Here is a 27700-nt window from a genome sequence, read left to right as displayed (position 1 = left end):
AGGATGGGATTATGGTTCCGCCCACCGATTCCCTCGTCAACAGCCAGCCAATCAACGCACAGGCCCAGGGAGCACTGAAGGACCATTCCAACCACCAGTCGAGGCTCATTGTTGTGGAGCCGGAGGAGGAGGAGGCGAGAAGAGAGTTTGGGAGTTAGAGATAAGCGGTTAGTGTTGTGTATATGTAGAGTCTCTCCTTTCATGGTGTGTTGTGCTCCTGTGGATTGTTGTGTAGTTGTTGTATATAGCACTTTAGGTTTGGTTGGTTGTGCACCGCTCGCTGTAAATAAAAGCACAATATTTCATTTGGGCCTGGTATCTGTGTATTCCCACCGCACACATTCCCCTCGTTTGTAGTCATGTTTCCCAACCCCTAGACGGGGACGTGACAGTTTGTTATCAACTTAGAAAACACACGAAAACACTCAAGGAAAAAAAGAATTGTCAAGATTCTAACTTTGTGGTTACTCCATGTGCCGGTCCAGTGTCTATGGCGTCGTCCACTTGATGTTACGTGTATAAAAGCAGTCCCATTGTATCTAGACCATGCCGGGTCATTATATGTGTATGTACGTTTTTGTGCCCTGTCCGTGCATGCTCTGCAAACCACAAAGTGGCCTACCTGAAGGTCATCTGAAAGACCTGGCCCAGGTTCCCCTCCTGTGATTTGTTGTTGTAGCCGTGCAGCATTTCGCTGAAGAGAGTGTCGTTGAAGCGTCCATCCTGCCTCTGGCACTTGGGGCCATCGCAGTTGTCCGCCAGCAGGATGCAGGAGCGTCCATCGGCCGCCAGCTTGTACTCCTGCACGCACCTACGTGGTTACCCGCACAGGGGGCACAGAATACGATAGTCATGAGCAGACAACCACACGGGCTATTTCTATTATTGGGATATTTGTATTGATGGGACCAATGACTGTGTTACAGATAGGGGTGGTACAAATATTAATGCGGCAATGTATCCTGATACAAAACTTTTGTTTAATGAAACTTATTAAAAACACTTAAAAAAAACTGAGGCAAAAAATTTTAAACGTGAAATCATTATTTTCTGTTAGTATATAGAAATTTGAGCATATACCCCTGTCGCTGCATGTATAATGTATTGCAGCACAGTGGTAAGACAGATTTTCTATCTAACATTAGTGGTTCTGATGGTAAAACACTGATGTAAAATACAACCTACGCAGTGGGCTCAGTTCTACACCAAGCGATCTTAAAATATCACAGAAATATAGATATATACAGCAAAACTATTTCTCAAAATAATAATCAACATTTTTGATATACAGCCTTGGCCCTTTCAGTCTTGCTAAGCTGCCGATACGATGTCGTCACATCATTGATCTCTCTGCTATTTGTTGCAAGCAATGAAAAATAGGTGTCTCTGCAAATAGGTTCCTCTGCACAGCCCGCCCCTCTACAACACTAGTGAACTTAGGCTATATTGAACAGGAAATTGTTTTTTCTGCATCATTCTCACCAGTCATTAATGAAATAAGAGGCTTTGGAACACTGCGAATGGAATATCAAAATTGAGTTTCTGTCTAGAATGAACCCTGCACCGTTCTGCTGATTCATCGTTGAGAAATTGGGAATTTGAAAAACCTGTGATCAGTACCACTGAGGTATCGTTGAGCAAGGTGCCGTACCCCAATAATGCTCCCCTGATGCTGTAGATAGCTGCGCACTGTTCCTCTTGCAGATGGGTTAAATGCAGTGACAAGTATTCTGATATCATTGCTTCATGATATATAAAGGACTGCTTTGTGATTCCCACCTCCGGTCTTCTTCCCAATAGTTTTTCCCCTCCGGTCTTTCACCATAACTCTCACAAGTTAAGGAGAAAGTATATAGTAAATGAACGATTACACTGCAATGGCTTGGAGGGCTAATATGCATGTTCATGGACAGTTATGAAAATTTAGGTTAATGTGAGGCAGCACGATCATCCACAGGCTAATAGAGCTCTGCCTGAAGGACATCCGGCTAAATGCTTTATTAGGGTTTAATGAATCATGTATGTTTCATGTATAATCCCTCACTGTGATATGAAGATGTGAGTCACTCTGCACCTCCTGCCTGCAGTGGGCAGCACGTCACGTACCGCAGGCGCAAATGCATGTATACGTGATAATGGATGGTGCATTAGCTGGGCTCTTGTTGAGATGGAAAGGAGGTTCTCTCTCAGACGAGGGCCCGTCTGGGTGGGCTGCTCACCCGCAGAACATCAGCACGTTGCTGGACGTGGGATCGTCCTGCAGGGGCACCAGCTGCTGGAGACACAGCTGCTCGCAGCCGCCGTTGAAGCCGTCCGTGCAGTCGGTGCCCTTCGAGTAGTCATAGCAACCCGAGCCGTCCTTCATTGGTCGCAGCCCCTCAGGACACTGGAGGAAAGAGAGAGAGGAGGAAAGAGAAAAGGTTGCTGGACGGTTGCATGGTTCAGGTTCTGAGACCGCATGCAGATCACTAAAACCTGCACACTTCCCAAAATGCAACATTTTGAACCATGCTGGGAAATGGGGAAGGGAGAGAAAGGCCAGAGAGTAATGGGAAACTGGCCGACGTGCTGGCAGGACGTCATTAACTCATGGACAAAGGTGTCCCTGGAGAGACACAGGTGAGGGGATGGAATGGCCGCTGGGGTAATCACGCGCCCGCTGGAGAATTCTTAATCAGGATGCCCCTGGCTGGGAGATGGGCAGATAAAATTCTTTCAGGTTAAACTGGCACCATGCTGGTGTAGTGAATTACGTCTGAGGCTGCTATGCTTAAGGGCTAACCACGTAAACACATTTTTCTGTCGATTACACTCTGGTTGCGTTTTTGGTTTGGTCTGTCTTTGGTTTCTTGGCTGATGTAGCTCATAGATTGGCAGTGGTTTTATTTATTTAGTAGAATTTTTTTTGGAGGGGCATATTCAAGGTTGTTAAAAGTTTGGAGTGTCTGTCAGGGAACACATAAAAAAAGACGTATGTAGAAGGACACAGCCTTGATAGAAGGCCTTGTAGCTCGAGGCAGTACTTCTGTGGACCTACCTGCATGAAAAGAGTATCGTGCACGCTGCACCCCACTAGGTAGTATCCCTAATACAAAGCGCTGTATCAATGCTAAGTTAGGAGAACAGATTGCTGCACTTTGCTTTTTTACTTGTAATACCTGCAGATGCACAGGAAGCTCACTTGGTATAAAATCAAAATCTCTCACAGAATGTGAGGCACGCAGATAGATATAGACAGATAGATAGATAGATAGACCTATGCACATCCATGCTCTTTATTTTACGTTGTAACTCCACCTCAAACTATTTGTATGCACTCAATCATGCAGTGCAACATACATGCACTCATAGGAACATCCTCAAAAAAATCCTCATTTCATGGCTGGATGATAAAGTACAGTAACAGCAGCACATCATCTGCCAAGAACAAGTCACTGCGGTCTTCAGCTGCAGCAGGACAACTCTGCATCTGACAGTGCACCGGCCGCAAAGGGCATGCAGATGATCCGTCAATGACACGCTTCCAGAGCCCACATGTGGGACTCACACATTCCACCCCACTGCTCTGTTTTACCACCTGTTTTGGCTCCAGTGCCCTGTTTACACTCAGCGTGCCACCTCTTTCAGGCGTCCGCACAGTTTATTTGGCGGGATGTTGGTGGGCGCCCCATCATTTCCACAAGACCCCACCGGTATGCTTTGGCCCGTGGTGGCAGGGAGACAATCGATGGGGCTGGAGCGGAATGGAAGGTATCAAGGGGGCGGGGCAGTGGGCGTGGACGGGTAATTTACCCAGCCCAGAGCGCGAAACGTGCCGTTACTTTCGTCCGTCAGGGGCCCACGCAATATCGATCAGCCGTCCACGGCACTGGATAGCACGTCGATGGCAGAGATTAAGAAAACAAATAAAACCCTCCGGAACAATTACCCGGAGCCTTTAAAGGCCAACAGTAAACACCCAGCCAAGCGGGCTGTGAACGATGGCGAGGCACTATCCATCAGCGCTCACGCCGATGCGGATGAGATGTCGGGGAGTCGTGGGAAGGGGGCTGGGGCTTCGTCAGGTGGGGTGCACTTAACGCAAATGAGAAGCAAACCCATTTGAGGCCCTAATCACCCCGCCCTCCACTTTCAATCAGATGCGTCCTATTAACGACGCCATTGTCCACATAACGAAGTGCGGGAATGTGCAATTTCTCTCACTTTACTTTTTTTTTTTTTTACTTCTCCCTTCCCCCCCAGAACATTTTATGAGGCAATTTGTGAAGGCATGAGGTAATGTTCCGGAAGGTTCTTGATCCCAATGACCTCATGTGTCATCTGCTAAGAGTGGCCATATGTTACAGAGGGGAGAGCTGAGCCCTTCAGAAACTCTGGGGAAGAACAAGTGATGGAGTGGGAGGAGGTAAAGAGGGACCCAGAGGCTGGATTAAGTACAGCACTGCGGCTGTATCGAACAAAAAAAACAGAAAAAAACAAAACACAAGTAATCATTTTGTAGCTTGCCATCATTATCATCCAACCACTTTCCCCCGTTGTGCTGGAAATTGACAGAACGTTCCCAGACTACTTGAATCTAATAACTCATTTCTCATTCCGCCATTTAAAAATGTATTTCTGTCTGGCCAAAACAACAGTAATAAAGTGAGGATGATAAATAGGTCTGGAATAAGATGGTGAGGACAACTCATAGTTAAACTGAACCTCCCTGACACATGCAAAGCTGGCCGACCGCTGCGCTCCTGCTCTGATTCTCATTACGCCATCATTTCTGTGAACAACGCCTTGCCGACATTTGGCGGAAGTGCACCCCATTTCAATCAGCAAGTCGGGGCCTGTTTACAGGAAGAGGCTGTAAACACTTCACTGTTTCAAAGTGGTGTCTCTATAACCTGTGCTGTCTTCCTGTATGAGATTTAGATATTAACCTTTTTCTTTTTTTTTTTTTTTTACTACCATTGTGTCCCTGAGCAAGACGCTTAACCCTAAGTTGCTCCAGGGGGACTGTCCCTGTAACTACTGATTGTAAGTTGCTCTGGATAAGGGCGTCTGATGGATCCTGTAATTGTAAAATTAAATGTAAATCAATTGTTTAGTGTTAAAATAATGACATGACTGGGAAAAAAACAATTCTACAGAATATTTACCTTCTTTTTTGGATTGTTGAAATGGGTAAAATGGGTGTCCTGTTCTGATACATATCAAGAATGTTCCTTTTGGCTTGCAAAAAATGCTGCCAAACATGCATGAATGGAAACGTGACATTCTTTGTTAGAAGAACCATGCCATTGTAGATTTCAGAAAAAATATTTTCATTACTTACATTTATAAATGTGTTTCCATAGCGGGTGAATAATGCATGTTTATGTAAAGTTAAAAGTGAAGTGATTGTCACATGTGATACACAGCAGCACAGCACACAGTGCACACAGTGAAATTTGTCCTCTGCATTTAACCCATCACCCTGAGTGAGCAGTGGGCAGCCATGACCGGCGCCCGGGGAGCAGTGTGTGGGGACGGTGCTTTGCTCAGTGGCACCTCAGTGGTACTTTTGGCGGATCGGGATTCGAACCGGCAACCTTCTGATTACGGGGCCACTTCCTTAACCGCTAGGCCACCATTGCCCCACTGGCACTGGTGTCAAATTTTGAGCATTCACACCATTGCATTTACTCAGTTCTGTTTAGGTAATTGTGTTCCTAAAGTTTTCTCTTGTTTATTTAGTCTTTATTTTACTTTTCAAAGCTCATGGTTTTGCTCTCAGCCTTTCTTAATCTCATTGCAAAGTCCCCTAACTCCATTGTGCAGGACCCCTAGGTCAACACTGCAAACATCTCAGAACAATTTAAGACAAACTGTGGAAGCCAATAAAACATGATTCCATTGAGAGCAGTGATTTAAAGACACTCTTTTTTACACTTTTTGTTTTTCTCTTTTCATGCATAGTCCCAGTAGATGTGAGGCAATATCAAGAATGTGTATAATAATTTGGCGTCTGCATTCATTAAACTATTAAAGAGTAAATTGAAACTGCAGAGCACCAATCTTTCCAGATGGGAAATTAATGTTTTCTTTCTCATTTTTGTTCCTCCTCTAGATACATGTGCTGAGATGACACCAAATTGAATTGTTTCTCGCTGTTTAAACCCACAACGTGACCTTATCAGTCACTGCATTTAACACTCAAAGCTACAAAGGTAGTTTGCCTATTTGCCTGCACGCCTAGTGTAATTTGGTATTGAAATCGGTCCTATAGCTTGATTAGGAATTCGCTTAGAAAATCTTCCAAACTGGGTAGCTGCTGTGGTATTTTGGACAGCTTGAAAGCGTCCCCAAGTGCCCATTAAACACTTTCTGGGAGCAGTTTGATGGGGCTGATATTTAAGATGAGGGCCAGTCGGAGGCGAAGCAAATCGGTTAACTTTTGAGCAAATAAACGTAATTGATTCTGCCATTTATACAGTTTCCATCCAGATTCTCATCCTATTCCCATCTGACAGCTGGAGGAAGTGGCCTTCAGAGAGAATTTAAACAAGGACTGCGGTCAATGAGCTCCAGCATGGGGGAATAAATTTCTCCAAGAGGAGAAGCTAAACATGCAATCTTGTTTGTCCTTCAGGTCGATCTTGCCCCTCTAGCATCCATCTGTTGGGTGGTGTCAGATGAGACGGTGAGCTCTGAGACCCCCGTTGCCATGGCAAGGGGTCCCTACTTTCAATGGAGCATGAGCTACCTAATGGAGGGGTCCTGAGTCACTCGGAAAGGGGCATGCTCTGTGATGGGTGAGTGTCTAAGCAATCCTTCTCCCATGGTCAATTACATGCTCGATCCCCCCATTTAAATACCAGGATGAATGTGACGGGAGGTGAATTATGAAAATACGCTCATAATGCATTGAAATTTATGCTAATGAGGTGCTCAGCGGGGCATAAGGCAGGGGAATGGTGGCATTCCCTTCTCTAGCGATGCTAGGGGGGGGGGGGGGGGGGGGGGGGGGGGCATATCCACAGGAGAGAGGTGCTCGTTTGGGGGGGGGGTCCTGTGATATTATGCTAAGCAGGTGCAGCGGACTGTAAAGGACCAAAGTCTCGCTTCGAACTGTTGGCTGCACTCGTTTGCAATCCTCGTGGGCCATTGCGTAACAGCTAACTGCTCAGTCATGCACGAGCAGGCTAAATCCCAAATTCTGCGAACTTTCAAGTGCTCCCGCCTTGACAGGATTTATGAAAGCGTTTTCTTTTTATGAATTTGCTGCCTGGCTCTGAAGTCGAAGTAAAATAAACAATGGGCTGGAACTTGCAATGCATTCTCAAAAGACGTGTAAAAGTAAAATCAAGTAGACATCTTGTAGGGAGTGTGGCAGCGTGTGGGTGGCAACAATTCAGTGTATAACAAAGTGCAAGAATAATAGCATATGTGTGTTTTAGGAACCACACACACACACAAACATAGGCTCATTAGCCATCATGCGAGTGCATCAGACAGCGTAGGTGGAGGTGTGGGCATGGATAACTTCCTGAGCGTGTACTTCACGGCTTTAGTCAATGTCAGGGTCATTTTTTTCCTCGTTGAACACTCCTAGCAGATGTCAGAAACATAATCTATTCTCTCACATTTCAATGGATGAACAGCAGAATAACACTTTGACAAACTTCTGTGCAGCGGGCCAAGAAATAGAAACTTCAATGAGCAATGTAAAAAAAAAAAAAAGTATGTGATTTCAGGGGTTTACTGCCAAGAAATACTGGTGGGGAAATCTTGATTAATATTTAACATTTCAAAGCAGTTATCTAATAGATCCATTTGAGAGTGATGTGATCCATGTTTAATCACGAGTAACTTAATAAATATGTGGATATATTTTTTCTGTGCCCTGTATATATATAATATATGTGTGCGTATACATACACACACACACACACACACACATGCACACAGTATATTAAGAGTGAGTTGTATTTTCCCTAAGGACTGAGTACATTATTAATCATATGCTGTGTAACTCAATTATATGCTCAACTATGGCATGAGAACCCACATAGCAGGTTTCTTCCTTGATGAAGCTTTGATGAACAAGAAGCTTCATTTTTACATCAACCTTTGATACACGAAATACAAATAAAATTGTTTTACCATAGGCACCATTAGAAAAATCTAAAATCTAATGAAATTAAAGATACTTACTGTTTGATTATTAGTTTGTATATACTAGTATATACACTTTTAGAACAATTTCAGAATTACTGTTGGAAAGTAGCTTCACCACTGCCTTAAAGTTTGGCTCAACACTATGTGTGAAAATAATATATTAAAAACAATATTAAGAAGACTACAGGAAATAAAAATTATATAATAAAGTGATTCAGATTCATTATAGGCAAAGTACTATCAGTTATTTAGATTTCATATGAACACCACACTGGCTCTATTTCCACTGAGTCGTGTCTTTCTGCTGTTCATTGGTTAATTTCTCGCATTTGCTTCAGTAAAGGGGTCGAAGGAGTCTGGGAACCAGTCTAGCGTGCACCAGGCTGCTTGAGAGTGAGAAAATAAGTCCACTGTTGCCTGCTCTCCACAGAAGTTAGGAACAATCCTCTAAAGATAAGGACACAGTAGGGAGCCGGCGTTCCTGGCTAACTGTTTAGTCACACCTGGCTCAGGCTCTTCGGAATTTCAAATGCACTACGGCACCTTTTCCCTTCTCAACAGGAATAAATAAAACATGAGTGATAGCTAACTGTCTGACTGACAAATGTTAGAGCAGATATCAGATAAACTTTCTTTTCCATGCATATATTACGAATGCATTTTCATTTTTTTGTTGTGTTATTATTATTTCTGCAGTGTTAAGGCACAGAGCATTAAATAAAAATTAGACAGGGCGGAGGCTGGCTCCTATCAGTGCTATTCCCATTCTGGATGTTAAAAGGAGTCAAAGCGAATAACACGCTGACTCGTCTTTGACCTTCCTAATCCAGCTGGGATATGGTGGGCCTTATCACACCAGCATATGCGCCTCAGTGAAGACTGTGCACCCAGGAGGTCTCCCCAACCATAATTCCTGGATATCAATTAATTGAGAAGTTACGGTTCCTCAAAGTACAAAGCAATGGTAGAATGTGTCTTAGCTGGAGACTCAAAGCTTCATACCACCCTGGGGTAGTGAGGAAATTAAATAAAATGAAAGAGTGAGAAGACGACACAAATGAATATGCTCTGGTGTTCTCTCAGGTCCAAAAACAGGTAATCATATGCTTTGATATCTGTCTGAAATGTGCATTGTACCAGCTGTCAATCTTTCTGTCCTACTGGAGTCAGAATTCAGTTGAATGGCGTATTGACAAAAGAAAAGGTAAAGGGACCGAAATTGAAAGTTCAAATAAATGGAAAGACAGATATCCAGCAATCACATATGGAACCCTCTTATTTCCACATTTCATCTCAGAAGCATTTGCATGCTAATAAAAAATAAAATGTTCTGATAATCATATTAATAAAACGTTTCATTGAGTTCTAGGTAATATCTGGATAGTGTGTGAAGCACATGTACAATGCATAATAAAGTCCAGGCATAAATGCCACAAAACAGTTTTATTAAAATGACACACACTAAAAATGAAAGGCCATAGTATTCACATGAAACAAGAAACATTCTGTTCTGCCACTGTTTTATTTGTGGTATTACTGTTCTTTTTGGTAGTACTGTTAGTACTGTTTAGTAGTACTGTATTTTTCATCCCAAAAATGAGTTGAAAGCAAAACAATGACACAAGTCATAGCTAGACATAAGTCATAACTAAGATTTAGTGTGATAACTAATTGGTTAAGTACATAACTAGCAACGCTTGCCTTTAAAAATAAATCATTGATCTGTGTCGAATCCTTCTCTTTAACCAGAGACTGCACCAGACGGCTGCAAGCTTGTTCTATCGTCAGCCTGACAGGGAGCTGCTTTGGAAATTGTTGGAGCAAAATTAGGTCTCAGCCTGCTGAGCAGCACAAATGGGCAGTAGTAGCCTTTGCGCAAATTGAGTTGTAAGTTCTTTTCATCAATATGCCACCTTTTCAACAAGAAAAGGCCAAGTTCTCTATTGATTAAAAAATTCCAACAAAAAAATGGAGCCATTCATGTGTATTTGGGAGACACTACTTACATGAGTCACAACATACTTTTACCAGTTTGACTGAATGATGAATAATGAGATGCAATTATTTCACATTTTACAGTGGCAGTGTAATGTGACAATGTACGGCTTAGGAACAAAAAGGAGCATTGGTCCAAGGTTCTTATTTAAGGTCCTTTTTGTTCTTACGTCCTGTGCGGAATTTTCACACATAAACTACAATATAATCATTTACAGCATTCATTTCCATTTAAGGCATTTGGCAGACGCCCTTATCCAGAGCGACTTACAACGTGCTTTCAAGTTACCATTAATGAAGTGATCAGTTCAAGTTCATTAGGACCCTCAACTATGAATACAACCTTTTTATTCACTCTGTTGTAGATTCTGTACACAGGTTTGACAATAAGAAAGTTACACATTAATCTAAATATTCTTTAAAGAGGAAGGTCTTGAGCTGTCGTTTGAAAATACTCAGTGACTGAGCTGTTCTGACCTCCAGGGGAAGTTCATTCCACCACGAGGGGCCAAGACGGAGAAGAGTCTAGATGAGCGTCTTCCTTTTACCTTTAGCGATGGGGGGACCAGGCGAGCAGTACTGGAGGCTCGGAGTATACGAGGTGCAGTGCGAGGTGTAATGATGCTACTCCATGATGCTACTCCATGTTTGGCTTTGTAGGCCAGCATCAGTATTTTGAATCTGATGCGTGCGGCTGGTGTGGGAGAAGGTATAGGAGAATTTGGGAAGGTTAAAGATCAGTCATGCTGCTGCATTTTGTATAGGTTGTAGAGGTCGTATGGTACTTATCCAGAGCAACTTACAATCAGTAGTTATAGGGACAGTCCCCCCATGGAGCAACTTAGGGTTAACTGTCTTCCTCAGGGAAATAATGGTGGTACGTGGGATTTGAACCTGGGTCTTCTGGTTCATAGGCGAGTGTGTTACCCCTAGGCTACTACCACACACAACCACAATCATGCACTTGGTGTTGTGCTCAGCTACAGCAACCACTCTCATGAATTATTGCTTAATTATAGCACCACAGTATTTCTCTCTTTAGAACTGTCACTATTGATCAAGGGATACTAGGGTGACAAAGGAGGCGTGTGCCTGACAAATTATAGTGCAATTATAGTGCAATTTCATACAGATGCACAGTGCAAATTTACAGAAACCATGTGGAAGTGATAGAAGTTGTAATCCCATAAAAACAGACAAAAAAAAATCCTGTAATCGTTCATGAAAAGGCTTTCTGCAACAGCCCACATACTCAGAATGAGGGAATAGGGAAGCAGATTGGGCTGAACAAGACAGTTAGAGACAGAGAGAGAGAGAGAGAGAGAGATCGGGAAATCTCTTCCTGAGAATATCGTCCAGCGGGAAAAAAATTGTTAAAAAGAGACAGGTGATTATCTCTAAACAAAAGTTATGAAAGTTGGGAAGACTTCAGTTTAAGGCCTTGTTTCTGAGGGCTGATAACTTTCCAGCAAGTGCAAAGTGAAACACCTTACCCTGCACTCATTAATTGATTTGAATGTATCGCTTTTTATTTTCATTTTCTCTGTTCCTCCCTCCCTCTCTCTTAGGCCCTTTTCTTTTTCTTTCAGACTTTAATGGATTCTCAAGGCGAGCCAGTATCACGGTTTCATCCAATTCTGGATAATTGTCTTTTGAGTGGTGGGGATATTGTAAACCCAAGCTAATAAAATTTCCACACTACCCCAATACCCTCATGCATGTACATAAATCAAGGATTATTGATTTCAATACGGTGGTGATTGATATTGGGTTCTCAATGTCCGCATTTGGGGCAGTGGTGGCCTAGCGGTTAAGGAAGCGGCCCCGTAATCAGAAGGTTGCAGGTTCGAATCCTGATCCGCCAAGGTGCCTCTCAGGTGCCACTGAGCAAAGCACCGTCCCCACACACTGCTCCCCGGGCGCCTGTCATGGCTGCCCACTGCTCACTCAGGGTGATGGGATAAATGCAGGGGACAAATTTCACTGTGTGCACCGTGTGCTGTGCTGCTGTGTATCACATGTGACAATCACTTCACTTTAATGGTGGCCTAGCAGGTAGTGAAGTGTACTTGTAACCGAAGGGTTGCGAGTTCAGATGCCAAACCACTAAGGTGCCCTTGAGCAAGGTACCATCCCCACACACTGCTCCCTGTGTGCCATTCATGGCTGCCCACTGCTCACTCAGCTGATGGGTTAAATGCAAAAGACACATTTTGTTGTGTGCACCATGTGCTGTGCTGCAGACAAAAAACAATCACTGAGGTCCTGAAATGCCACAAGGACAACACATTACATGATGAGCTTTAATCTGAATTCTTTAGATCCTGTACTGGAACCTGGTATTACCTTACCTTCAACAGGAGATTTTTTTAATAAATATGCAGCGGCCCTTAAAGGGCGTTCCTGGGAAGGTGACTGCTGTGAGGTCAACGGGGGGGATGGAAGCAAAATGACTCCATTAAAACAGTCCTACCTGCCTGCAATGATCACTACATTAGCATGTTAATGATGCATCCAGCAGTTGCACGGGGTCAATAACATAACAATGTAGTGCATCCACAGACACCCGCACGGTGAAAATTCACCAGAAGCATTCTAATCATCAGTGTTATTACATCACCATGGAGGACTTGTTGTTAAATGCAATGAATATGCAGAACCTGCTAGGCAAGACTGGCAACCTATTTTGTGACATGCCACCTTTAATCACTAATAAATGAAGATCAATGGCACAATTATAATGAAACCTTAGAACTTTCAAGACAAATTTGTTAACTTGCAGAATTTGTAAATTATTAATGGCTCCCCACGCTGGGTTTGCACAGTCCCTTCACGTCTATGTTAAGAGTGAAGACTGTGAGGGGTGGGGCAGCCTTTGTGTTTTTTTGGTGATTTTCCGTGGGCATCCCTCAACCAACACCTGTCCATTTCAAGCGGGAAAGTTTAAGAGGTTTACCCTTTCCACCTCTGTTCCACACTTAAATTAATAAGAGCTCAGTGGGAGAAGGTGGATGTTCACTTAAAAAGATTACTTTAACTCCAAAGCCTTAGCCAAAAAAAAAAAGAAAAGGAGACAGGCTAAGCCTGATTGCTTCATCACGTAGTTCAACTCAGTTCAATATCTCAACTGCCACAGAATTTTATATTGTTGTGTGGAGGTGACAAGATTACTCCATTTATGGAAGAAAGAGGGGGGCCACGCAAAGCCAGGTAAAATATAATAGAGACTGCCTTTTCACACAATCCATTAGCGATGTGACCATCAGAGGCCTCCTCCCAAATTCACTTCCACTTCCCCGGCAGATGCTCACCCCTCACTCTTTGGGACAAGTCTATACTTTAATCCTATAAAGGATAAAGCAATATATCAGTGTTCACCTCACGCTAAAACACAGCACATGACAGAAAACTGCCGGCTTGTGACAGGACTATCAGACATTAAAAGAGAAATGGCTTCTTTGCTTTACTTTCATATTCATAAAGATTAAAGATGTGAAGGATTTCTGTTTTAAAGGCTTTAATTGAGAGAAACCAAACCATTGTCACAACATCTCTACTACCCCCATCGCCAACCCAGAAACACACACAATGTACTGCATTAATAAAATGTTTTGAGTGGGAAGAGTTGCATATGGTGTTGATTTCTGGGGATTTAAGTGGTGATGTCATGTATACTTTAAATACAATAATGCAGACAGAATAATACATTGCATTGTGGAGTTATATGCTAATGCAAGTGACACAGAGTTGGCATAGCAAAACTATCTGGTGAGCAACCATCCTTGTTCAGTCAAATTCATGCTGTTTTCAGCAGGGGAGTTCGCCAAAGACATGCCTGATCCTGGATTCAACTGTTTGTTGCATCATATCTAACGTGAAGGAGGCAGGCATGTGAAATTCTTGAGTTTTATTTATTTTATTATTGGAAAAAGTGCCAACTTTCAGCTGAAGGTAAAGGTTAAGTCATGGCCTACTTTCATTTTAAATTTATGTTCGTGTATAATGATGTTTTTTTTTTTTTGGTGTTAATTTTTAGATGTAATTTTCACAGTTCTTATTTTTTGCGCGTCTTTGTTCCACATTAGGGATTTGAGCGCAAGCTTTTTACATTTGCAGCACTGTGAGTCATCAGTTTAAAAAAAAAAAAAAAGGACTTTTAATTCAATCAGAATTTCTCTGCAGCCACAGCTTCAGCACTGTGGGAGAAATGGGGAATTTCAGGCATCGGCATCAGGCTTTTACTCTAAATGGAAAACAGAGCACGCGGCCAATCACGAGACAGCACAGGCCCGCCCCCTTCCTAATGACTGTGCCATCCATCACCATCAGGGAGGGGAAGGAGCAAGCTCATCAATTTAATTGGTTTATGGCCAGATTACGCCCTAAACTCGCATCATCCTCTTACCTTCCAGGCCTTGCCCCCTTTATAAATCTGCCACTACTACTTTCTTCTTTTGCCATGCTACAGGCTGCTTTAAACCAGATGAAACTGTCCAGAAGTCACACTGCAGACAGTGTAACCATTTTGTCTGGCTACACTACGTAACGTGGATAACACAGACTGTTGGTGCGTTTTTGAGTCCAGAATGAGTTGCAATAAAAAGCATCAGTGCGAACTCACCATGCAGCCTGTTGAGTCCACTCGGCGATCAGATACACACTTGAAGTTTTTGGGACAGCCGCCGTTGTCCTTGGAGCAGTCGCGTACAGGGCCAAACGAAGCCAGCAGATCATCCACAGTCTCAAAATAAGTCGACATGATGGCCTCATCCCTGCAATCATTGAAATTTGAGCAGAATTTGCATCATGAAGTGTGTAACTACTTTTACTCATTAGGTCTTTTCAATCACAATGCCAGGCATCAGGGAAACAACCATCTCCATATACATGCATGCATGACTGAATGAATGAATAATATCATCCCAAGTATATATAATGACGCTCTGGCCTTCAGGCATAGCTATGATGGCTACACTGTGGTACATAGACGGAGGAAAGCTAATCATACTACACACTCATCAATACATGCTTTAAGGAGTCTCTTGTAAAAAAATATATTTGACATTTTTATTTGACAGCACAACACACAACCAATAAGCAGATATCCAATAAATGTGCCAAATGAAAATGTCTAATGCTGTGTGCTGTATAAGAGCTTAACTATCTCCATCAAGTTAAAGTCAATGTCTTATCTTCAGATCAAGCACACATTTCTTTTAAATATATTAACTATATGAGAGATGAGGGTTTTTTTCTCCATATTTTCTGAAAAGGAAAAGTTGATTAAGTTGATGCTAACGCCATTATGTTTCTGAAACAGTGGCACTTTCATTCATGTTAACATTCACTTTCAGCTCATTCTTTCAAATATGTTTTAGCATTTTAATTTAGTTTCATTTGTGAATCAAACTATTCATCTATTTAGCAAATCTTGTACTGCCAATTAGACTGCTTTTTACATTTAGAAGTGCAGAAATAAAACCAGGCCTTTTCATCATCCTTCATGGATTTCTTTTCACAGTCTCAGAGATTCTATTCACTACCTGCACTATACAGAGCACAAAAAAAAAAAAAATCTGATCACCAGGCCCCACTCAGCATTTTCCACGTTTGATATCGGACAGCTTGATGCATTACCTGAGGAGAAGAGCTGACCAGACAGGTGTCTGGAGATGGGTCTGTGTTGGAGAGACAAATTGGATAAAGGCTGTCCATGATTATTATCATTATCCTTACCCCTGCAATGTCTACAGCTCACTTGTACATAAGTGAGAAGCCTTGTCTTTTTGGATATCTTCAAATCTCCAAAGGAGGGAGATTTCCAAATGTCAAATTATTATTTTGGTGCAAAGGAATACATATAATACAAAAACATATTCAAATATAAATATACGGTAGAGATGGTTTAACACAGCGATAAGTGAAGTTGTTAAGACCTGTAAAAAAATCAAGGGCAAATACATTTTTTTATGTTAAGATTGATGATGCCTTGAGATTCTAACTACATAACTGATGTTTTTTTAAAGATGCTCTGACTATGATGTAGCGAAACTTGGCTTAGTTTAGGACATTTCAATAAAAAAAAAAGAAATAATAATTAACTTTATGTTCGTATAAAAGAAGAACACAGCTAATGATCTTCATTACAGTTAATCAAAAACAATTGAAGGTCCATCTGATGAGAATCCACAGCAACACAATCATTAATAATAAGTGAATTATCGATGGGTTAATGAGGCATTTCCAGTGGCTGATTCTGGCAGTTGTTACAAGAATATTTACACAAATTATTACCCTGTGAGTCGGGGAGTGTGGAGTGAAGTGTGACCACAATTTTAATGATTATGCAATAGAATGGGAATCTTTGCTGTTAGCAGCACAGTAAATTAAAGAGTCAATCTTTTTCTTTAGGATGCAACAAAAGAAAAGTAAATAAAATACTTAATCGACAAAGAAATAACTTGTCCATGATTTATGAAAAAAAAAATCAATGTTAGCTTTGCAGCAATCAAGCCTGACTGTTAAAATCAGACTAATATTAAACTACATATGCTAAAATTATGCTGAAATTATCCTTAACATCAGCCTTACAATATTTATCACAAGCTGACAAAATTGACACAATTCTTAATTGGTTTCAGTTTATTAAGAAACTGCAATTAGAAGAGAAATTTGTATCAATCTACATTTTGTTCTACATCTAAGTTTGTTTTAATTTCTTTTGCTCCCCTCTAACAATGCAGGAAAATGTCACTTACTACCCTGTGTCTCACCACTCACTGCAAGCATACACCAGAAGACTAGTTGCAAGAATATCACTTTAAGGGGACAAGTTAGTCTATTAAAAAAATAAATAATAATAATGTCAGCCAAGAGTTGGAACTAAAAACCTTCAAATGGCACCAACAAGCCGTGTGTCCTCCCAAACAAATTGGTTTTATTTGTATTTTGTACCCCAACCCAAAAATAGAGACAAGTTGTAAAATGTGCTAGTAACGCCATCTGAGATACAAGAGACCAGTCTGAAGGGAGAAAAAGGAGAGAAAAACAAGTCACTGATGGCTGACTGCGATACATACTGATGTCCTCTGGCATAACATGTTGGCGCTATTCTATAGAACAAACTGCGACTATTTATTTTTTTATCATTTGTTTATTTATTTAAAACAAACAAACAAACAAAAAAGATTATTGTGGCGTTAGACATTTGCTTGTTTGTTAACTAATGGTTTGTTAACTTCAAGTGCAAGTTTTTATTTTGCAGTGCAGCAAAATTCTTGTGCTACATTTGCCAGGACAGTAGGGACATATTACACAGAGTCGTTGAGGGCAGGATAAAACGATACTAAACAATGCGTACGTATGTGTCACAGCTTTGGACACAGGACCATGTGATATTTCAGTTTTTCTTTGTTAATAAATCTGCAAAAACATCAACAATTCTGTGTTTTTCTGTCAATATGGGATGCTGCGTGTACGTCAATGAGGAAAAAAGTAATAAATGATTTTAACAAATGGCCGCAATATAACAAAGAGTGAAACATTTTAGAATACTTTCTGTACCCACTGTGTGGCATTTATCAGACGCTCTTAACCAGAACACCTTACAATCATTAGTTACAAGGCCAGTACCCTGCAACAGGGACACAATGGTAGTAAGTGGGGTTTGAACCTGTGACTCAGTGGTCTTCTGATTAAATGAGTGTGTCACCCACTACACTATTACCACCCAAAACAGTACTGTAAATCTGTGGCTTTATCTGTACAAGCTATAAAATAACAGAAGGGATATGAGGAAGGCACTATCAGTGATAATAATAATGTTTAGAAGGGAAACAGAAATAATTCAGCCAGTAAATGGTGATGCAATTTGTATTTTGTATTTTCTTGTGTATTTCTTGGTGCCGGTCCCAAGTCCAGATAAACGGGGAGGGCTGCATCGGGAGGAGCAGCCAGCAAAATCAATTTTTGCCAAATCAATTGTGCGGACAGCCAGATCGATTATTCCGCTGTTGCGGCCACTAACAGATAGATGGTAGATGCCAGCCTCTTGTTTGGCGAGGGTCTCGGCGTGGCGTGTCAGGCCGATGGAGAGGGGAGCAGGAGGGTGTCCAGAGGCGTGAAAATGGCGGTGGTGATTATTATGGCGCCTCTCTGGTTAAAGTTTCATTTGCCTGAACATGACTTCCTGTACTTGCTATGGCCCACGCTTATGCAGACCAACGCTGCCTCTACAGATTAGAGTCCTGTGTTTGATAGGGATCTTTGAGCAGGTGATGGCCACTACTTTGCAGGGAATTATCAAGTCATTAAATGTGTAATGGCACATAATTAAGCGACGCTCAACCCTACGCGAGACGTGCCACTAACGTCTTTAGTGCCAGTCGGTAAAACCATCTCCGACACCATGGCCCTTACTTCCTTACCATCACCGGCTGTACCGAGGCCTGATGACTCATTAAAACGCAGCCCCCACCAGAACTATGCAGAATCTGCCGTCCGTTTAAAAAAGGAAACAGCAAGACGTGGAAGAAAACAGCTCTGCAGCCCTCGCAAGCGTGTTAAACCTGCCTCAAATAGCAAATGTTCAACTACTTGAATTATTGTTTGAAATATTGTCATTATAATACCCTGCCTCAGCCCAGAGAAGCCAGACTCTCGACACACGCCTCATCTGAAGCATGTCAGGGAAGAGAACGTTGTGTTATTCATTGTATTGCTATTTTTCCCCAATGTGGCAATAATGTTAATTTTTTTTTCCAAGGGATGCTCCAACATCTCCCCCAAAAATAATAACACTAATGGTCCAGATGCCAAATCAACAACTGCTGAGAAAATTATGCTTCTTCACAGATAACTGGTAATCTTTTTCACATTATAAATCAACTGATCGTAGATCAATCAGATAAGGGTTCATGCACATGTATTTGTGGTGTCTAAAAAGTTACTCGCACAAACATATAAAATGAGTCCACCATTAGTTACTATAGTAACCATGTCTTTAAAAAAAAAAACACTAGAAAATGAAGAGTGCCTGCAGCAAAACTGATGCATTCTGAAAAGAAGGAGAGAAGGAAAAATTCTCAGTTAAACAACCCTCTGCAATTAAATTCTAAATACAGACTGCTGCAATCAGTCCTTTTTTTTGCTAAATCTACATTAAACGCTGTTGCCAAGTATTTGGCTAGTAAGCTTAAGAGATTAAAAAAAAAAAAAAAGATACGAGGGGTGAATAGAATAGAAAAGATAGATAGATGGAGTTGATCTATCTATCCATCCCCCACCTCCTTTATTGCTTTTGTCCTTAACAACTGCAGCAGCAGGCTTTAATTATGTCTCTTTATTTTAGCATTCAGAACTAAGTGCGGACATCATTTAGAGATGGGTCAGTTCGCCAGGAGGTGGATTCACACAATTACGGCCTATTTTACATTTTTTATGGACTTGATCCGATGACAATTTATTATGTATGAAACTGTCATTCGCGAGGCGTCAGTAGGTAGAGGCGGGGTGGCGGGTCGTGTTTAGGGCTAATTGGAACGCTGGCTTTGATTGGCCTCACTTGTCACGTCCTGTGATGGAGGGGCGCGGATTTCAGTGTGCTCCATCCATTAAGTTTTAGTGCTAATAAACCGTGCCAGAGGCTGCCTGCTGATTTTATCACTGTATAGACTGCACAGGAAAAAGAAAGGAAGGAAAAGAAAGAACTTGTTTATTTCCAACTGGTGCTGAGTATCAAAAAGCTGCAATAACAAGGTTAGTCTTAAGTGGCTGCATGGGGATGTGGAACACACCAAACCCAGCCAAGTGCATCTCAACTCTCACCACGTCAGGATCTGGAAGGTCACTTCACTTCAGCAGCTCACCTTGCATGTGTCAGCAGGATTCCACAGAAAAAAAAAAGGAACACAGCAGTAGGAGCAACGCAGCTCAGAAAGGTGGCCGGTCACGGACTCACACGTGCAAGTTGCAAGGACTGGATTCAACTTTAAGAAAGATTTCGTGCTACAACAACATAGGAGTCCATTCAAATGTAATCCTGATACAATCATCCATTTGGTTTTTGACTGTCAGCAGTAAACTGAATTTATATCTTTAACCTCATGAGTTTTTTTTATTTATTTTGGTTTGAATGTCATTTTTAATCATTTAGTAATTTAACGTGCATTTGGTATTGTTTAATAAAAAGTACATGAACACATGAACATATGGATGCTATTTTACCCACTGCCTTTAACAGGTCCTTTATCCGCTAAGTATAATGCGTCTCTCTTGTTCAACGTCTGAATGTATCGGGTACACACTGACATTTCCCTCCGTAATAACATCTGCGGCAAACAAAAGCAAGGTCTGTAACAACAGTTCGGCAATCTGACAATAATTACTTCCTACCAAACATTTACCCCTTACAGCAGTAATGGTCCCCCGTCCAGCTGCATGGCCGTCCCTGTACACAGAAAACCCTGTTCTCGCTCAGGAGCACAGTGACAGAACAACATGTTCAGCTGAACAAATAAAAAAGGGAAACGCAGCTCCTCTGGAAGCTAATCATGGGGTGATTACCGAAAAAAGCAGAATGGAAAGTGGTAATGGTGGTGAAAAGAATTTTGCTTTCCCTTTTTAATGTAATGGTGTTCACAATATTGTGCAGACCTCATTTTTCAAGTGGCGCATTCCTTCTGTGTTATAAAATCTTAAGAACTGATCATGAAAGACCGATAAAAAAGACAGTGGTAGGGAGAGACCAGAGTGTAGAAAAAAACTCTTTCTCCCTCCACACAAAAGCACTGTATTCAACCACTCCAATTTGATGTTACCTGGCAGAAAGAGGCATGGCACAATAGAGGTTAAAAATGAACAGTTTCTAATTTATTAACACCGGTAAATAATTATTGTAGTTACATGTGAATATTGAATGTAAAAAGGTACCAAGGTTACAGAGAAAACAAAAATGAGAAGAAAGAGTTAAAGGGAGAGAGAGAGAGAAAGAGGCAGAGCCATGAGAAATGAGATGATAGAGCAGGCTCGAAAATCAGAAGATCCGGTTTTGATGGAAAGACAGCTGGGAAAGAAAAAGTAAAGAAAAAAGTCCCTTCCCCACATGTGAGCAGACCTTTATACCCCTGGCCTACAGGAAGTTGTCATTGGCCTACAGGAAGTTGTCACAGACCAATCAGAACCTGTTGTTTCTGATGTCACGCCCCCCCGGTGCCTCCCATCTGGGGAAGACAAAGAGAGTGGGCGGTCCTGACGACCGACACTTCACACGTTGCCGTCCGACAAAAGGCATCAAAAACAGGTGTTGAATCTTCATGCACAACAATTGGCACAGGAATGTCACATTTCTTCTTGTAGACGGCTGCTATGCAAGACAAAAGCATGGTCCTGCGACGCCCAATCTTACAAATGGATCATATAAGGAAAAAAAAAAAAGCACATGGCCATGGGGAGAGATGCAGGGCAGACCTAACATGAAAAGACAGGAAATCACACAAGACAGGACTACCATTTAGCCTAGTAGTACGATTGGGTAGCTAATCTTTCATTTTCTGGGTTGTGATGAGCTCTCATGGTGCCCTGGAGAGAAAATCAGCAGGAGGCTGAAATCTCTACTCTTTCCGCACAGTGTAAAACTGAGCAAACAAGAGTAAAGATGTCAAGTGGTTGAGTTAAACTTCATAGCTTTATTGCATGCACAAAAATATATATAACAAGATTGCTATCATAATAGCAGTGAGGACAGCTGCCCCAAACTTTATTTTTTTCTTTTCTCATTTTCTTGTAGTTGGGTGGAAACTTTGTGACAGCCCTCAAGTACTGTATTTGCTTCAGACTTCAGTAAGAGCATTGTGGACTGTCACTTTAAAATAAGTGGGGTTGGTGCATCAGCAAAAAAGACATACATAGTCACATAAAACTAAAATAGCCATTGCCTTCTGCTTCATAACTAGGTTGTTCGGGTGCAGTTTCAGAAATGGTCACATATAATGGTTAGATTTGATTTGTCCTTTTCTTAATGCCAGCTCAAATTCATTATAAAGTGTCATATGAGGTTAGTCAATGTAATCTAAATGAGAGATTTTATTATTAGTATTTTTATTAAATATTATTGCTAGTAAAAAAAGCACAAAGTCCCACATTTCGACATTCCTAGGACATGAAGGAAAAGTTCCCCAACGTTACCATGATTTCAATTTCGGAACATCCTGAGCAATGTCCCTAGGACGCAAAGTCAATCCAACACAATGCTATTTAGGGAATGTCCAGTGTGGACATCTAGGGGACAGGGGCCACAATATTGCTTGCTTGGTCAGAGCTGCTGTTTTCACAGAATATTTTTTATTTTACTTTCAATAATAAAAGGTGCTCTGTTTTCTCCTATTCCATGGCAAACTGAGTGCATCTGCAGCATAATTAACCCTGTAAACAATCCAGATGATGCCTGGCCTCGAATCAGCATCGTCATTAAAGCTAGATTATCCGCGCAGCCCCGGTAGCCGAAGGACACACCCATCACGCAGCAGAGAAAACAGACAAATATGGAGTCGGCCCAGCATTTCAGGAACAGGAGCTGTTTAGCATAAAGAGCCTAATGCTGAGAAGAAGAGAAGAAGATGAGTTAATGATGCATTGGAGCAACGCAGCAGCACATCAAACCTGACATCAAGAGAAGCAGGCGCACAATATGAAGACAGATCTGGCAACCGGCGCATGCCTATTAGCAGAGCACTCTACACCAGAGGAGAGGGAAGGATTATTTGAGAAAAGATCTCATCTGGGAGACAGTGATGGAGGTGGAAGGGAAGAGAGTGATAGTTCTTTGCCCTCACCATTCAAGCAAAGGGTAGAACAGATTAGAAAAAAAAAAACATATATATTTAAAAAAAAAAAAAAAAAAACGGGTGAAGAACAGTTCAAATGAAAAAAGGGAGACTGAGATCGAAAACATCTCTGCGGATTAAAAAAATAAGAGTTTTATAAGAATCACCAGGCGATCTGCGAGATGCCCCAGCCGTGGCCAGACATGAAAGCCGCTTTCGGGGTGGCGTCTGAGGTGGCACTCTGCCCGCTGCTGCGGGGCTCCCCTGCTTTGTGCCCCGCTTTCATCTGCAGCTGTGCAAGCAGCTCACAGGATCAGATACGATCAGATTAACCCAGCCGTAATCTACCGAGTTGGACACGCTTTCCAGGGCTTCCATTTTTGTTTTCTTCACGTCTGCCCTTCTTGCCCCTTTGCCTCTGCAGCCACGGAGAGAAAAACGCAGGAGAAGCCGTGCGAACGGGGTACGGGGGGGGTGGACTTGATCCAGAGACACCGAAGACCTATCTTCTCACAGCCAGGCCTGCATTTCGCTGTCGAAAAAAGCTGTCATGGCCGATGAACTGCGGTGTGAAATTTATGAGACCATATGCTGAATTTAGATAAAAAATAAGCTTTGTTCGGCAAATAGGTTGCGCTGCTTTCTTTTATGTTTAAACAAATGAGAAAATACAGCCTTCAAAGGATAAAAAGTCACATATAAGGGTTAAGTTTTAGACTTAGATTTGTCCTTTTCTTAATGCCAGCTTGAATTCATTTTAAAGTGTCATAAAAGGCTAAATGAGAGTTTCTATTATTAAATATTTGTATTATTAGTAGAAGTAATAATAGTAGAGCCAGTAAAAAAGAGACATCAATGTCCCACATCAACATCAACGTTACCATGACTACAATTTTGGAACTTCCTGAGTAATGTCCCTAGGACGGAAAGTCAATCCAACACAATGCTATTTAGGGTATGTCCAGTGTGGACATCTAGGGGACACAAAATTGTTTCCTTGGTCTTCACAGCTACTGTTTTCACAGTTTTCACTAATTACTAGGTGGTAGTAGCCAAGGGAGTAAGAACCAGAAGACCACAAAGTCACAGGTTCAAACCCCACTTACTACCATTGTGTCCCTGAGCAATACACTGAACCCTGAGTTATGTAAAGCTGCTTTCGGGGTGGCGTCCGAGGTGACTCTCTGACGGCAGTTGCGGGGCTCCTGTGCTTTGTGCCTACTAAACTACTAAATCACACATTTAGCAATAAACTAATTGTAATGTGTGCATTTTGCAAATATTTGGCAAAGAGGCTCAGACAGGAAGTGATGGGGCAATGATCTGTTCATTTAACAACGCTACTACTACTACTAATAATAATAATAATAATAACAACAACAATAATAATGTAGTGTACATGCCTTTGGATGGCAGGAGGAAACTGGAGAGACCCGAGGAAATCCCCGTCAACACAGGGAGAACAAGCTAACTACACACACACAAGGTCAGAGGTGTGAGGTTATGTAATTATCTTCCACGTCACCATGTTGGCCCGAAATGCAGCTGTGTTAGATATTTCTAAATTAATTGCTATGATTAATGTGTTAATGCTGCCGACCCTAAAATAAAGTAAAAAGCTACAGGAGGTGCAAAAGGAGACGGAGAATAATGGGCTCATCTGCAAATGGTGAGCCCTACAAAGGGAACATTTTTCCTTGACTCTAAAAATAAAAGGTTATATTGCAGGACACACCTGCAAACACAATGCAGCACATGAGCTGTAACCCTCTCCTACAGGTACCCTGAGCCAAACGTCAAAGATATAAAAATCTGTCGCCTGTTTATAGACGCGGAGCATCACTGTGCAACAACGCTCATTTCTACATCAGCAATGGCAAATGTAATGGGCAGTTTTATTTATTAATGCATTGTGCAGTGAAGGGTATTTAAAGTGCAGCCCACGCACTGACCCTGGGCTTCATGGGAAGCCACCCACATAGAACCTTAACTTAACTTCTCCATCTATCCGCTTATCGACAAGGGCAACCACAACACAGACTCCAGCACCATGGACCTTGAAGGCACTGCCTGACACAAAATAATCAACATTTCTGTCAAACTTAGTCTCAAAGACAAAAAAAAAAAAAAAGTTCATGAGGGGAGACCGAAAGAATGAGAGAGAGATTTATTATATCAAAGCCATGAAGAATAATGAAGCTGATCAATTACTCACTATTGAGCACATGAAGTACACTAATGCTGCTATAAAACAATGAGCACTCACGAGGCTTCTCATTGTGCTACCAGTGCCAAAATTAAATATATAAATACATCAAGAATAAAAAAAAAAATACAATGTGTCATTAACGATTTAAAAAAAGCTATGAATTCATTATATGTGTTATACTGCAATAGTTCACACTTTATTTCATTTGGGCACATTCAGCACAACATAAAATATTTCTATGTGTCAGTCTGACCCATCAAAGTAAGTGGGCGGGACTTGCCTGATCTTGAACAGATGATTGGTTTAGTCTGTGGATGTGCCCTTTACAACGTGGCGCTACTATTTGTGAGTTTGGTCAAATAAACTGTAGGATTAGCAGAGAACATCAAAGCAGGAGATGCTAAACCTGAATATTTAGCGGGAAAAGTGGAGGAATTTATTATTTCAGCACGTCTGTTCAGTCTTTGATGTTATATTTGTAAGCAGCTAATTCAGTAATTGGTTTCTTCTGGGCGCAGAAGTGTGTGTGTGGGCATGTTAATACGGCATATACCAGACACCCTTATTCAGAGCAACTTACAATCAGTAGTTACAGGGACACCTCAGGGTTTGATGTCTTAAACAGGGACACAATGGTAGTAAGTGGGGTTTGAACATGGGTCTTCTGGTTCATAGGCGAGTGTGTTACACCACTAGGCTGTTCACTCAGATACAGACCAGCACTCTGTCTTGTGACTTCAATTATGTATTGTATATAAAACTCATGCGTTCAGACATGGGATCCTTCAGGACAGTATCCTCCAAGATCAGAAAGACCATGGAAAGCAAAAGAACTGTCCCAAGTAATCAACTGTGCTTGCTGCTCTGATTATTTTGGCTGTGCAGTAACCGTCTGTATTGAGTGGTGCCCCCCAAAAATTCATATTAAAGGATCGTCAACAGCTGTACGTCCCGAGGAAACGGAAAATGACGGGAGCTTCTGCAGCTGTGTGAGCATTCTGTGCTGGATGCACAGTAGCAGATGGAAGGACTCAACCCTAAAAACTGCTGTTTTATATACCGTGCGGCATGGCAACCTTTTATTGGTCCTAAAGATTTTAGAGGGTTTATTACATTACATTTTATAATATTTATGACACCGCAAGAATCTTGGTTATGATGTTGCCTGGCTCACTTCATTTATTCTGGCTCACTTTATTCATTCTGCACTTGCTAGAATGAATAAAAAATATAAATAATGATCATTGAAGCATTAGTAACTCCTTAATAATTATGCCTTCATTTTTATCCCTATGACTACTAAGGGCCGAGTATTTTATTAACCTTTTATAAACAGTACATGATCCTGACTGAGCATTTTGCAAGATATTATTGGTGGGATACTTTTGATGGGTCCGTGTCTGTGTGTCATGGATGAAAGACTAAGTGATACTTTTAAAAATGTGTGTTCTAAAAAAGATGTTCTGTAGTTTAAAATGGTGATATTCTGTATTATTCACAAGATTAAAGAAAAACAAATGCCAAAAAAAGACAAGACACATTGTCAAGGTCAGACTCTGCTCACTCTCTTGTTATGCGTCTATCATTAATTGCAATTCCGGCCGGGAAACGATTGTGTGCCGGTTGGAGGAGCTGCATCCATTGTCTGCAGGCTCCACACGTTGCACATTAAAAATAAACCTGGCAAACTCAAAACGTCAATCACCATTGCCAAGGTGTCTGTTACGGGTGGGCGGGGGGGGCAGCCTGTCAACATCACCCATTCCAGCGCGGGCCCTTCAGTCACGAGCGAGGGAACATCCACCAAAACAAACGCAGTTAAGACGCACCGATATGCTGCAATGAAAGCCCCCTTTTCGCGAAGGAGAAAGGGGGTTATAGCTGGAATCGCTAGCAACCTCTTGTTGGCCATGCGCTCGATGTTAACAGTAGCCAAGGAAAGCGGGGAAATCGGGGGGATTTGTGGAAGATTCCTTGTCCACGGTGACGGGAAAATGGGCTTCCAGTGACCCTGGGCAGACCTATTAAAAGCAGCCATCTCTAATCATCCCCTCTGCCGTTGGAGGCCTGGCCTGCCTCCTGCCATGGAACCACCGCTGTGCCGAATGTCACTGTTTTTCGCACCCTTGCTGTCAGGGCTTTGTGTGCATTTAATAAGCCCAGCTTTTCTTTCAATGAATGCATAAATAAGAAGCCTTGTTGAACATAAACACGTTGAAAAGTGCAGAAACATTAATGATCAAGTCTAGTGCTTGCCTCAACAGTAATCACTTCAAGGGATTTTTTTTTTTTTTAGCAGCCTGCTTGAAAGGATTTGACTTCAGTTTCAATAAACACGGGCTGCTGTATCCCGAAGACTGCTGGAGAGGTGCTAGAGTTTCCTGGGTGGCTACTAGAACAGCTCATCAAAGGTGGGGGTGTTTGAGTGCTAGGCTTTTTTTTTTTACTCCCTTCACTGCAATCAAAGTTATCGCCGGTCTCTCACTTCAACCCGGCTGGAAATGCATTAGAAAATGCCTAGGTTGTA

The 27700-nt window shown here is 41.8% G+C and overlaps 1 protein-coding gene across 4 annotated transcripts in view; it reads right to left on the bottom strand.

Annotated features, from left to right (window-relative positions):
- Positions 1–27700, bottom strand: part of astn2 (astrotactin 2) — a 260288-nt gene that overhangs the window by 66260 nt on the left and 166328 nt on the right. For all 4 annotated transcript variants that reach the window (XM_028971803.1, XM_028971806.1, XM_028971805.1 and 1 more), the window contains exons 11-13: positions 14765–14915; positions 2220–2386; positions 623–811 (exon numbers count right to left, since the gene is read on the bottom strand). In XM_028971803.1, coding sequence (XP_028827636.1) covers positions 623–811; positions 2220–2386; positions 14765–14915 — 507 coding nt within the window. The remainder of the gene's footprint in view (positions 1–622; positions 812–2219; positions 2387–14764; positions 14916–27700) is intronic.

The sequence above is a fragment of the Denticeps clupeoides genome, chromosome 3 (assembly GCF_900700375.1).
Source record: "Denticeps clupeoides chromosome 3, fDenClu1.1, whole genome shotgun sequence".
NCBI lineage: Eukaryota > Metazoa > Chordata > Actinopteri > Clupeiformes > Denticipitidae > Denticeps > Denticeps clupeoides.
The sequence above is the reverse complement of the archived record's forward strand: the minus strand, read 5'-3'. Positions and strand labels throughout refer to the sequence as shown.